Source organism: Acomys russatus, chromosome 14, assembly GCF_903995435.1.
Source record: "Acomys russatus chromosome 14, mAcoRus1.1, whole genome shotgun sequence".
NCBI classification, from domain to species: domain Eukaryota; kingdom Metazoa; phylum Chordata; class Mammalia; order Rodentia; family Muridae; genus Acomys; species Acomys russatus.
Genome location: NC_067150.1, coordinates 25,758,101 through 25,770,229, shown reverse-complemented (window position 1 = coordinate 25,770,229; position 12,129 = coordinate 25,758,101). Strand labels below are relative to the sequence as shown.

The 12,129-nt window shown below is 38.1% G+C and overlaps 1 protein-coding gene across 2 annotated transcripts in view; it reads right to left on the bottom strand.

Annotated features, from left to right (window-relative positions):
• The window catches only part of Arhgap32 (Rho GTPase activating protein 32), a 154,424-nt gene that overhangs the window by 116,933 nt on the left and 25,362 nt on the right, over positions 1-12,129 (bottom strand). Inside the window, exons 3-5 of one of the 2 annotated variants that reach the window (XM_051156129.1) lie at positions 2,084-2,175; positions 1,537-1,578; positions 1,124-1,208 (exon numbers count right to left, since the gene is read on the bottom strand). In XM_051156129.1, coding sequence (XP_051012086.1) covers positions 1,124-1,208; positions 1,537-1,578; positions 2,084-2,175 — 219 coding nt within the window. The remainder of the gene's footprint in view (positions 1-1,123; positions 1,209-1,536; positions 1,579-2,083; positions 2,176-12,129) is intronic. The other variant, XM_051156130.1, reaches the window with a different exon arrangement.

Below are 12,129 nucleotides of genomic sequence, written 5' to 3'. Positions count from 1 at the left end.
GAAAGAAAAAGTGTAAGAGCCAGTGGAGATGGAAGACACCAAGAAACAGTGCCTTCAGGACACATCAGGACTGATAGGCATCTGAACTCAAAGAGACTACGGCAGTGACTGCACAGGGCCAAGCCAGATGGGATCCCAGCACAGCGAGGGAATGTGAACACAAGCCTTCATCCCTAACACAGAAGCCATTTCCAACTGTCAACTGTTGACAAAGTCAAAATTAGTTTTCTCCAATGGAGTCTCACTAGGAATACAAACTACATTTAAAGGCAGGTCCCATGACAGCAGGTCCCACAGCCAAGAAACACTGACATCTTCCACCATACTAGGGAATGACAACCAATTACAATTACAGAAATTTAACAGCTGAGGAAAATATAAACGTAAAGAAATCTGTAAGTCAAAAAGAATCCTTTCATAAATCCTATAGCTCAAATCCATCTAAGTAGGCTTTAAGATGCAATTAAGAAAAGTAGCACACCGTGACACACATAAGCATGCCATGAAGACCTCCTTCTGGACAAGTGGAAGCTAGATTAGCAGGTGCAACTCTTCTCTCTGTAGAGTGTGGAAATCAAGGTCTTTCTTTTCTATCTGACTATTATGAAAAACTAAATGAAGAATAGCTTTTGTTGTCGTGGGAAAACAGGTTTTTTTTTTTTTTTTTTTTTTAAATCACAACCTGGCCCCCTTTAAAGCTCTCATTTTTCACACTGAGCGGCTGGTGACTTCCAACAGGAGCAAAGCACTTCATTTGATGCCAGTGAGAATGTTAAGGTCAGTAACAACAACCAAGACACTCGAGAATCACGTGGGAGCACTGCAATCTTCCAGACTTCAAAACTCAGGGTGATTGGTTCAATCAAGGTAGTGTCAGCAAGGCTACATAATTCCAGAACACAAAGCTGCTTTACAAACCCATGCATGACACATAAAGAGGAGGCAAAGAGTTCCCTGACTAACACATGCTAGTATGCTGATTAAAAGTATAGGTCAACTTGGTATCAAGTGCTAATAAATAAAAAATTTAAAAATATTCTTACATCAAACAATACCAAAGCAATATAAATATATGAGCTGTCATTTATCTCAATTCAGAATATAAAATATATATCAAATATACCTGTATGCTGCCAAATTCGACGTTCTCATAATGAAAATGTGCACATTCAGCCATCTTTGGAAAGTGTCCCTTTGTGAAGGGTAACCTAAAATACATGAAAGTAAACATGAAACAAGATACTTAACTACTGACAATCAGTTTAAAGGCCATGGATTTCAGGGCTCATGCAAGCAAAAATACTTAGTAAGTACATGCACGTGAGCACAAACGTTCACACAGACCTTTTCAGAAACATATGGAAGCAGATGGACACTGCATTGAGTGTATACATATGAACCGAAAGCAAAACATTAAGCTTCTTACTCTTGCCTCAAGTCAATGCTCATAGAAAAGCCATACTTTTAGCAAATTAACTGTGAACTGCCAGCTTCTACAGAGAAGCAGAATTCACAACAAGGCACACCGGATGTTACCTGTGGATGTTGTCACAGCCCATCAGTGCGGGAGGGGTGGACCTGGGTACAGAATGAACATTTTTATCCTCATCTTTCCTAGACTTACACTTGAAGTTTATTTCCCTGTCTAGTCCTCCTTTACCAAGGGAGAAGCTGAGTTTCCTGTTAAAACTTTGTAGTAAAGATTCAGGTATTCCATGTAACAATTAACTCTAGATACCTCTTTCAGACTTCCTAAAAGCTAACCTAGGATTTCATAATTCAACCAATAAGGCTTTCCTTACCCATGAGATTATGTATTAGTGGTAAAGAGGAGGGTGTTGTCCCTGCTAGACAAAGGCAACTTAGTAAACAACAATGTATAGAATAGAAAATAAAGTGTATTTTTAGGAAAGTAGGATCCATATGGACTTGTTCAGTTGTTTGTTGGATAAAATATAAGGCTTAACAGTATAAACTGGTACATGCATAGGAAGATCCGATCGAAACAAAATATTTCCAAGAAATAAAGAAGTGACATGCATCTGCAGGAGCTTGCCTGGCGCCCACCCCTGGCCGCACTTACTTCTTCGCATGCTTCACCTTCATGCTCGCTGTACTGCCACATGCCTTAAGAGTAAGATCTCCAGGGATCTCCGGGACATCTGCTCCTCTTGCCTTAGAGAATAAAGAAAAAGGAAAGCTATGGTGATTCCGTTATTGCTGAGACTTCTTTCATTTAAAAAAAAAAAAAAAGTTACAGATAAGTTTTTACTGGTTCTTCTCAACCTGTACTTATAGGAACATGCTTTAATATATTTTCCTTTAAATTGTAAACTTACTTGTCTTTTGGCTATTCAGAATAAGCTAACAAAAATATTAAAGTTAAATGCCTGAATTTACCATATAAGGAAAAACTTACTGTAAAAATAAGAATGTTCATGTTCTTGTCATAAAAATTTTATAATCAGCTATTAAGATTCTCAGTAAAAATTAAAATCTCTCCTAGGAGTTACTGAAATGAAATAATCCAGGTTATATTACAATTACCAACACAAGTTAAAAATGGTACTATGATGAAGGAAACAACAGGCATTTCTCACTTCAAAATCAGTCTCCAGATTTTTCAAAGAGGATTTTGAAATGTAGTGAAACATTACGCTGTCTAGTTAAAAAACATCTAAAATAAAGAGGCTTATAACAGTCTGAAAAAAGTAAAATTTAAGCCCGAGTATCTACCATAAGGAAATGCATGCGTATAGCCTAGATCAGAACACTGATACTTAATCTAAGTTACCACTGAGAACAGAAAAGCAGAGCATGGCATCTGGTTCAGCCGCATCAGATATGCACTCAAGGTATGCTGGGAAGAAAATTACCACCTTTCATAGCCTTTTTATTAAAGAGGCAGAATCTAGACAGCCCAGGCTGGAATTTTAAGCTTACAATCCCCCTGCCTTATTTACTTTTTTCTTATGAAAAAAACTAGCCAATATATTTTGGATAATGTTGAAAATGTTTCAACTATGTGAGGTAACTGTGTTGACTTGAAAACATTGAATCTTGGTCTACTACCATAAGCAGACTGAGTGTTTTCCAATGTTCTCTTCTCCTTAGCAACGTTAACTATTACTAAGACCTGCTATTTGAAGGCCAATCTTCTTAGATGTTCCTTTATTCTTAGCAAGGTCTTCAAAACAAGAAAGAATATGCATTATACTCTTTCTGTACTTTTTTGTATGTGAGAGAGTGTGTATGTGTGTTGCATGTGAGAAAATACACTGTTCACTCATCAGTTGTGATGTTATACTATTTTTAATCTCAGGTTTTGGCATTTATGAAAAACGTGCTATCACTTTCCCACCATTTCTGTTTACAGTGCTGTTACCTCTTGAATCCACCTTTTGATATTTTAGTCATTGTGAAGTATCTTTCTTTGCTACTTTCTTCTTTTATTATGGATAGATAATAAAAACTATGGAATCAATGAATATATTCAGCGAAGCAAAAATATAGACCACAAAGCCAATGTCTCTAAGCTAACAAAACAAAATAAAGCAAGCCTTATTAACCCTTCTAGACAGATGAGGCAACCATTTGGACAACCTCACACAAAAGCTGAAGAATAGTTTCACTCGGCACGAGGGTGTATGTTAAATGTTACAAAATTCAATTTGCAGGTCACCTGATTTTGCAGTAACCTTTAGTGGACTAAGGCCATGTTTGGTCGGAGTTGGGTAGCTGCCTAAACATTATGGCTCACAAGCCTAAAACTGCACCAGATAGCCCATTAAGAAAAAGTTTGCCAATTTATCTAGTAGATGATTGCCCCATTTTCATTTCTGTTTTTCAATGTTTTTGTTTTGATATTTAAAGATACTTTGGTGTGGAAATAACTGCTGAATGATGAGAACTGGTAAAATAATACCTTGGATTATAATATCAATTTTTAAAAAAGGGAAAAATACTAGTTCCAATAATACAAGAGATTAATAAAATGGCTGAGTGGGTCCAAATGACAATTAGAAGATGGATTTTTTACTGTACTGCTTAGGAATATGGTGGATGGCCAGTATGGTGGTTTGAATAAGACTGCCCCCCACAGGCTCACAATATTTTAATGGTTAATCAGTGGGGAATAGAACTCTGATAGGTTTAGCAAAGAGTTGGAAGTGTGCCCTTGTTGGAAAAAGTGTGTCACTGGGGGCCTAAATTTTATTTAAAAATAAAAAGTAAAGGCAAGTTTTTTATTACCAGAAACCTCCCTTAATCTGCCCAAAGGTACACTATCTCAGGCAAGGGCATCCTGGTCAATCTGAACAGCCTATATCAGCTCAAAGACCCTGCCATGTTGACTGTCTAATATAATTTTCCTGCTTTTCTGTCATTTTGCTCTTCTCTCTGGCCCTTGAAGGGACACCCTTGGCTATTTAACACCCAGTGAGTGTTTCTTTCTACTCATGGAATGGTCTAGTGAGGAGGCTTCACTGCACTCTTGCTTACATTTTGTGCTGAAACCAAGGAAAGCTTTTGCTTACTCAAAACCCTTCTGTTTACTTGGCCAACCTCCTTCTGTTTAGGACGGCGTCACCAGCACTTCCATTTGGTGTGGGATGGGGTGAGGGGAGCTTTAAACCTAACAAGTAATATCTATAATTTAGAAAAAACTTCAAGCGGACAGCTTAAAATATATAACAGAATAATAAGACAAGACTTCAATGAAGACATCACTAAAGATAAGATCTAACAACCAGTAAGAGAGTGGAGTAATCCTAGATGGATATAATCATCACAGAAACAGAAAAGGCCATGTGGGAGTCTATCAAATAGGAAAAAGAAGCAAACACATACGCACATCCATGTTGCAAGATTTCATGTACAAGAGGAATAGATACATGTGGTAGAAAAAGCTGATGGAAAGACATATACACATACTTGTTACTTCTCCATATATAAAGTAGGCTTCCATTAAAAGATAAATAAAAATTAAATGGTAAAAAGGCAGACTACCATATAATAGAAAATTATAGGCCAGTTGCAAAATAGCAAAACAAACTTATTTTATTAATAAAAATATCATAACTAGATTGACTTTGCTCCAGAAATACAAGGGGATATAATATTTTTAAATCTACGTAATATATTTCAGTCTTAATTATAATTAAAATGGATAGGGAAAGCATTAGAGTACAGACTTGATAAACACTTGGTAAAACTGAACATGTTCTCATGATGAGTCCATCTGGCTACGGTTTGTAAAATGAAGACACTCATCCCTGTCCTTTCACATCTTACTGAGACAGGACTGATTTCCTTTTGGCCATTTTCATCTTACACTGGCAAAAGTACAAATTGTCATGTGCATAAAAAGCTACTCTCTTGCAAGACTACTTCAAGTAACAAGGATCAAAGAGACTGTAGGCTTCTATTAGCAGGGGACCAGGTGAGTGCAGCAACACCACATCCGTGCAAGGAATGATCATGACTACAAAGCGATCAGGAAGATCCTGATCGACTGCTGAGAAGTAGTCTTCACCACGCTGCCTTAAAAGCAGTAAACATGAATATGCATGTGTGCTTTGCTTTACAAAAATAGAAGAGTAGGCAAAAATTAATTTAAGTATTTACCAATGGGGAAGACAGAAAAAATAAATGAGTTAAATAACAGTAAAAATAAATTAAAATGAGAAAACGTAGCACTCTCTAAAAATAGAGAATGAAATAAAACAAATGATCCTAATTATATGTTAGTGGCTAAGCACAGAGAGGGATTACTTCAAGTGGCAATAAAGTAAAAGAGCCTATCCCTACACCAATATTTCCTAGAAGTAAACAAACTGTTTTCTGTAAGATTCTCATTCTCATTTTGAAATTATTAAAGGGAGAAGATGGGCCAGTGAGATGGCTCAGAGGGTCAGTCCTGTCTCCAAACGAAATTCAGTCCCAAAACCCATAGTGGAAGGAGAGACCCAACTCCTGAAAGCTGTCCTCTGACCTCTATATGCATGCCAATGCACACGCATGCTGTTCTCACATAAACATCACACACAATCATGCACACAGTAACAATAAATAAAATTGAATTTTGAAATAAAATTTCAAAATGGAAAACTAAAACAAACAAGCAACTACTGTCACTAAAAAAAGTAAGGTCTTCAGTGTAAGACACAGTAGTATAAAACTGAGTAATCTGAGTAGAAATCTGTAGTCACTTCTGCTGCATATGTGAGAATGGTGTGTGTTTCCACACAGCTCTGATGACAGAACTGACAGATGCAGAAAGAAGGCACAAAAACTCCCAGTCATGGCCAGGCATATCACTGAGTTCTCTGTGGAGAACCTGTTGAGGTTTTGAAATGAGTTCTACGTAAAAACACAGCTGAACTGAGAGCTGATTAAACAATGAAAATGAAGTGTCAATTATGTCAGGAGAATATGTAACAGGAAGGAGGTGGCTGTCACAGGGCTTTCATTCTTTTCTGCACACTTTTATGAAAGATATATAAAAACATATGCCATGTTCATCAAATGTATAGAAAGAAGACAACTGAAAGGGAAATTGACTCCAAATGTTAAAGGTGAAAATTTTTAATGAGCTGCAAAGACAAACTGAAATGAGTGCCAAATCCATTGAGAATCAAACTTAAATTACTAAATTCATGTTAAAAGTTCTATTGTGTGCTGGGTGCAGTGGTGCACACCTGTTATCCCAGCACTTGGGGAGACAGAGGCAGGCGGATCTTTTTGAGTTCAAGGCCAGCTTGGTCTACAAAGTGAGTACAGGACAGCCAAGGCTACACAAAAGAACCCTGTCTCAAAAAACAAAAACAACCAAAAAACTTGTATTGTGTAAGGATGGAGGGAGTGCTTTACTCGACAAGAATTCATGTACCCAGAACTGAGGCCAAAAGTCTAGCAGAAACTAAATATAATCCAAAGAGATTTCCTTCCAGTAAAAAGCCAGTACAGTCTTTAGAAACATCTACAACAAAGCAAGCACTTGGTGCTCTACAGTCTGAGCCAGTTCAACAACAAGGATCAATTGGTCCATCCTAGTAAAACATAATTTGATTTGGGGAAACCTGCAAAAATAGGGAGATAATGTTTTAATTTGTCTGCTTTAACTGTTGCCTAACCCCCTAAAACTACTTTACCATCCTCGCACTGGTGCAGATTTTCAAGTAACCAATTTTGGTGACCACATATGCCAGTAAAGTGGTAAAGTGGTTGCCTGATTAACTGCAACGTCATGTAATGTGCCATATTCTGAAACAAACATGCTGGCTTCTTCTACAGTCACTGCCCTAGCACAACCTCGACCCGGCTGCATCATCTCTGGGTGTAAATCTTCAACATTCAGAAACACCCTGCTGGCATGGATCAGAATACTAAGAAGTATTACAGACTTGAAAATCTTTGAGAATTTTATACATGAATACAGTGGGGGGTGTTTGAATGTATGTAATCCCCTTGGTCCCTCCAAATTTTTGAACAAAGACAAGAGAAAAATGTAGTACATGGAAGGTACTTAATTCGTCACAGAACTGAAAAAAAAAAAATATATGGCTAGCACCACACTGCAACAAAGAAACTGAGGCCAAGAAAGAAGCAGTTTTGTACTATGTTAGTCACAATATTTTAATTAAATTGGCAAGTAATTTGGGAATCTCTATACCCTTCAGTCAGCAACTCTCTGTTAAGAATAAAAAGAAAAACTCATCATAAAGTTACTCACTAAAGTAATAAATATATATAATAAATTTAGAATCTTATTAATTAAAGGATTATATTCTATTTTATGGATATTATATAATCATTACATTTAATTTTTATTATCTTTAATTATGAGGAAGTATATGTGTGTTTATGTGGGGGTATGTGCAAGTGCTTACAGTACCCTAGAGGCCTAGGATCCCTTTTGACTGGAATTACAGACAGTTGTAAGCCATCATAGGGTACTAGGAATCAAATTTGGGGGTCCCCTGGAAGAGCAGCAAGTGCTCCTAACAGCTGAGCAATCTCTCTGGTCCAATAGTACTGCTTTTGTGGTAACAACAGCAACATACTAAATACACAGATTTACCCCTAATCAATTGGCTTCATGAATATTGATGGAGTTAAAAATTTGCACCATCTCTATTTTCACCAACTAATATTATCAGATATGGTAAATACATTATGATATATAAAAGCAAAAGAAAAAATGTAACACTGCTCTAGATCAACTTCTAAACAAGCCTTCTGCCTATTTCTCTATTACTTCATTTATCTGGACACTTCAATGAAGTGACTGCAAATGAAATTAAAGGCTCAGATTTATGCCGGGGGCATAGTGGTGCAAGCCTGTAATCCCAGCACTCAGGGAGGCAGAGACAGGAGGATCTCTGTGAGTTCGAGGCCAGCCTGGTCTACAAAGCGAGTCCAGGACAGCCAAGGCTACATAGAGAAACCCTGTCTCAAAAACAAACAAACAAACAAACAAACAAACAAAAAACACCAGATTTATCTGGAGCAGCAATGTCAGAGTAGATTTTTGTCAAGCTAGGAACAGAGGAGAAAGTCAAAAAAAAGTCTGCTGCTGGCTTTGAAGGCTGAAGAGTAATTCAGGTCACTTACAAGAGCAGATAGGTACCTCTCTGACAACCAGGAAAGAAACCTGGACCTCAGTCTTAGGACCTGGCTCATTCTGGTGGGGGACCCTCTGCCCACCACCAGAACGAAGCAGGAAGCCAATCGTTCCATGGCATTTCCAGATGACAGCTCAGCCCAGTGGCTTTCTGTTTTATGAGACCAGACGCTGAAAACATTCCATCTGTCCAACTTATAGAATGAGATACAATAAATGCCAACTATTTTCAGCTCCTAAGCTTGTGATAAAACTATCTAAACTTTAGTTAGAAAACTTGGTCACATGTTGCCATTTTTTATTTTACTCTCTTAAGATTCAGCTTTGTTTTCTTGTATTTAGCACTAGGAGAGCACAGCCACTTATAAACTAGTATCATTAAATATTATTTCTTCATAATGATTAAAATACTTTTCCGCCTAAAACATAAAGAGGAAAAACTTTTATATCTTTAACTGTTGAAAACAGTAAACAAAATTATGAGCTGTCTCTATGTAGCAGAGCAGTACCAATAAGCAGCCACAAGGGCTGTGCTGGCTAATTCTGTGTCCACTTGAACAAGCTGTAGTCATCTGAGAGGAGGTCATCCTAATTGAGAAAATACCTGGGCTGTAGGCAAAACCGTAGAGCATTTTCCTAATTAGTGATTGATGAGAGAGGGCCCAGCCTGGGAGGGCCCAGCCCATCATGGGCAGTGCTACCACAGGGCTCCTGGGTTCTGTAAGAAAGCAGGTTGAGCTATCCATGTGGAGCAAGCCAGTAAGTAAGGAGCACCTCTCCATGGACTCTGCATCAGCTCCTGCCTCCAGGTCCTGCCCTGTTATATGAACTGTGAGTGAAATAAACCCTCTCCTCCCCTTTTTGCTTTTGTGTCTCATCACAGCAACAGTAACAATAGTAACCCTAGGGGAGCATGTCTACTGTGTTCCCAGTATTTAGGAAGCTGAGGCAGAAGGATAAGAGATGGAGAAGACTGGGCTAGACAGCAAGAACCAGCCTGTACTGGTTTGAATGAGCAATAACCCCACACTCAGGCACTTGAACATGTGGTCCCAAATTTGTGAGGCTGTTTAGGGGGTTTGGCACTGCCGGAGGAAATAGGTCGTTTGGGGCAAGGCTCTGAGTATTTACAGCCTTGTCCCACATTCAGGTCACATTCTCAGCTTCCTATGTGATAAAATGTGATCACCAAGCTACCTGTTCTAGCTGCCTGCTGCGATGCCTTCCTTGTCATTAGGGACTCCCTCTCTGGAACCATAGAGAAAACCAACTCTTTTTTTTTTTCTGTAGGATGCTTTTAGTCAGGCTGTTTTATCACAGCAACAAAGTAACAAATTCACTGTCAAAAAAATTTTTTTATTAATTTTTTAAAAAAATCGCAAAACCCACAAAGTGCCACCTATAATCAACTAGATAGATAAGATTTTAAAATAAAATTTATGCTATCAAGAAAAGGCAACAGGAACATATGTAAGGTACAACCCCAGCCCCACCCTGAGACAGGATTTCTCTGTGTAACCTCGGCTGTCCTGGAGCTTGAGCTGTAGATCAGGCTGGCCTTGAACTCGCGTAGATCCACATCCCTCCCAAATGCTGGGATCAAAGGCGTGCGCCACCATTCCCCAGCTTTGTAAGGTATCTCTTAGATGAGGATATCTTTAGCCAATATTTGTCTCACTTGTGAAAACAAGAAATAATAAGGAAAAAAACAAGTAAGTCTTCCAATACCTTAGAAAAGCAAACATATTAAGCTTAATATGATACGTGACACATTAAAATGGTGCATCAATGGATAGGCATGTCATGAAAAGATTGATTTAGTACATTTTGAATATTTTCAGGAGAACTTGGATACAAAATATGCATATTTAGCAAAAATACAACAGTAATAATTTTCTTCCCCTATTTAAGATGCTTCATCATTTTATATTCTCCAGGAAAATTATCCCCATACAGTCTGGATGAAAGAATCAGACTTTTCTAGGTCTGAATATCTTGAGTTCCGATGAATATCTCCAAAAAACCAGCCAGAATTACTTAACATTAAGTGTTTGAACGCTGCCTAGAGTCCTCCTAAAATTCTGTTTAGCATTACTGAGGGCATCTCATGTGATAACAACTAGTTTATCTACTAACAAGTCCATTAGCATGAAAATCTAGCCAGGTGTGGTGGCTCACACCTTCAATCCCAGCACTCAGGAGGCAGAGGCAGGAAGATCTCTGTGGAGTCAGCCGGGTCTACATAGTGTGCTCCAGGGAAAGAGGGGGTAAGGAGGGAAGGGAGGGAGAAAGGAAGGAAGGAAAAATTTAGAGCTCTGTGAGATAAATAATGGTAAAAGGTATATTTTCTAATGACTGGACACCACAGACTGGGCCCAACAACACACCAGCTAATAAATTAATCATCAACAGCCAAGTATTGAAAACCAAAAACAGAAATCAAAGCAGGCTGAAGGCAGATTTAAGACCCTGAACAGTTAATAAGCCATACAAATAGCCTTAAGTAAAATATACTGTTGCTTTAGTTCAATTACCTATAGTTGACTAACAACAAAAGAATGCGAAGAGAGGAGCCATGGCAGCTGAAAGCCATGACAATGCAGCCGCTTTGCAGCAGAAACGTTGCCTTAAGATTCACGTCTACTAGAAACATCTCAGAGAACCAATGAACAGAAGGGGAAATTATTCAGAAGCAAAGTTTAAAACAATTTTTTAAAATTACTAGCAAGTACCATTAGGATAATTATCACAACTCCTCTACTAGGCAATAGCTAGCTAATTAACCTAAATTAGCACATTTACATATTAGCAAATTTATGCTTTTTTTCATAACTGAGATTCATCTTCATGTTTTTACATCATTCCATTTGCCCTAGTAAATGTTTAAAATGATTCTGCTTCTTCAGCTTATAATTGGTCCCAATAATACATATAATTTTATCGTACATCTTATAAAAGGTTCTAGGCAAATCTAAAGACAATATACTTCTACCTTTATAGGTATTTATCCAGGTGAAGTTGTGTTCATACAAGTATGTGGGGCAACTACTATGCTCTCATCTCCGTGTGCATGTGTGCGGAGGCAGAGGTTAGCCTGAAGTGACATCAGGAACTGCTCTCCTCTTTGGTTTTGAGACAGGGTCTCTCACTGAACTTGGAGAACTGGGCAGCAAGACTCCAAGTTCCATCTGCCTCTGCCTGTCTTTGTCCCATGTTAGTGTTGGGGTTACAGGCAGCGTGTCTGGGTTTAAAGTGAATCTGAACTCAGTCTGCATACTTGAGCTGCAAGCAATCTACCCACTTAGCCATCTTCCCAGCCCAAGATACTCTGTTAAAATTATTTTTTTCTTCAGTGCTACTAGAACATAATAGTGATCTATTCCATGATAAATTTCATATATTGCACATTAGATCCACTAAGTAAATGTAAAACACACACGCGCGCGTTAGTAAAATGTTTGCTTGGCATTAATAAAGCCCTATGTTCAATGCCCAGCACTACAGCT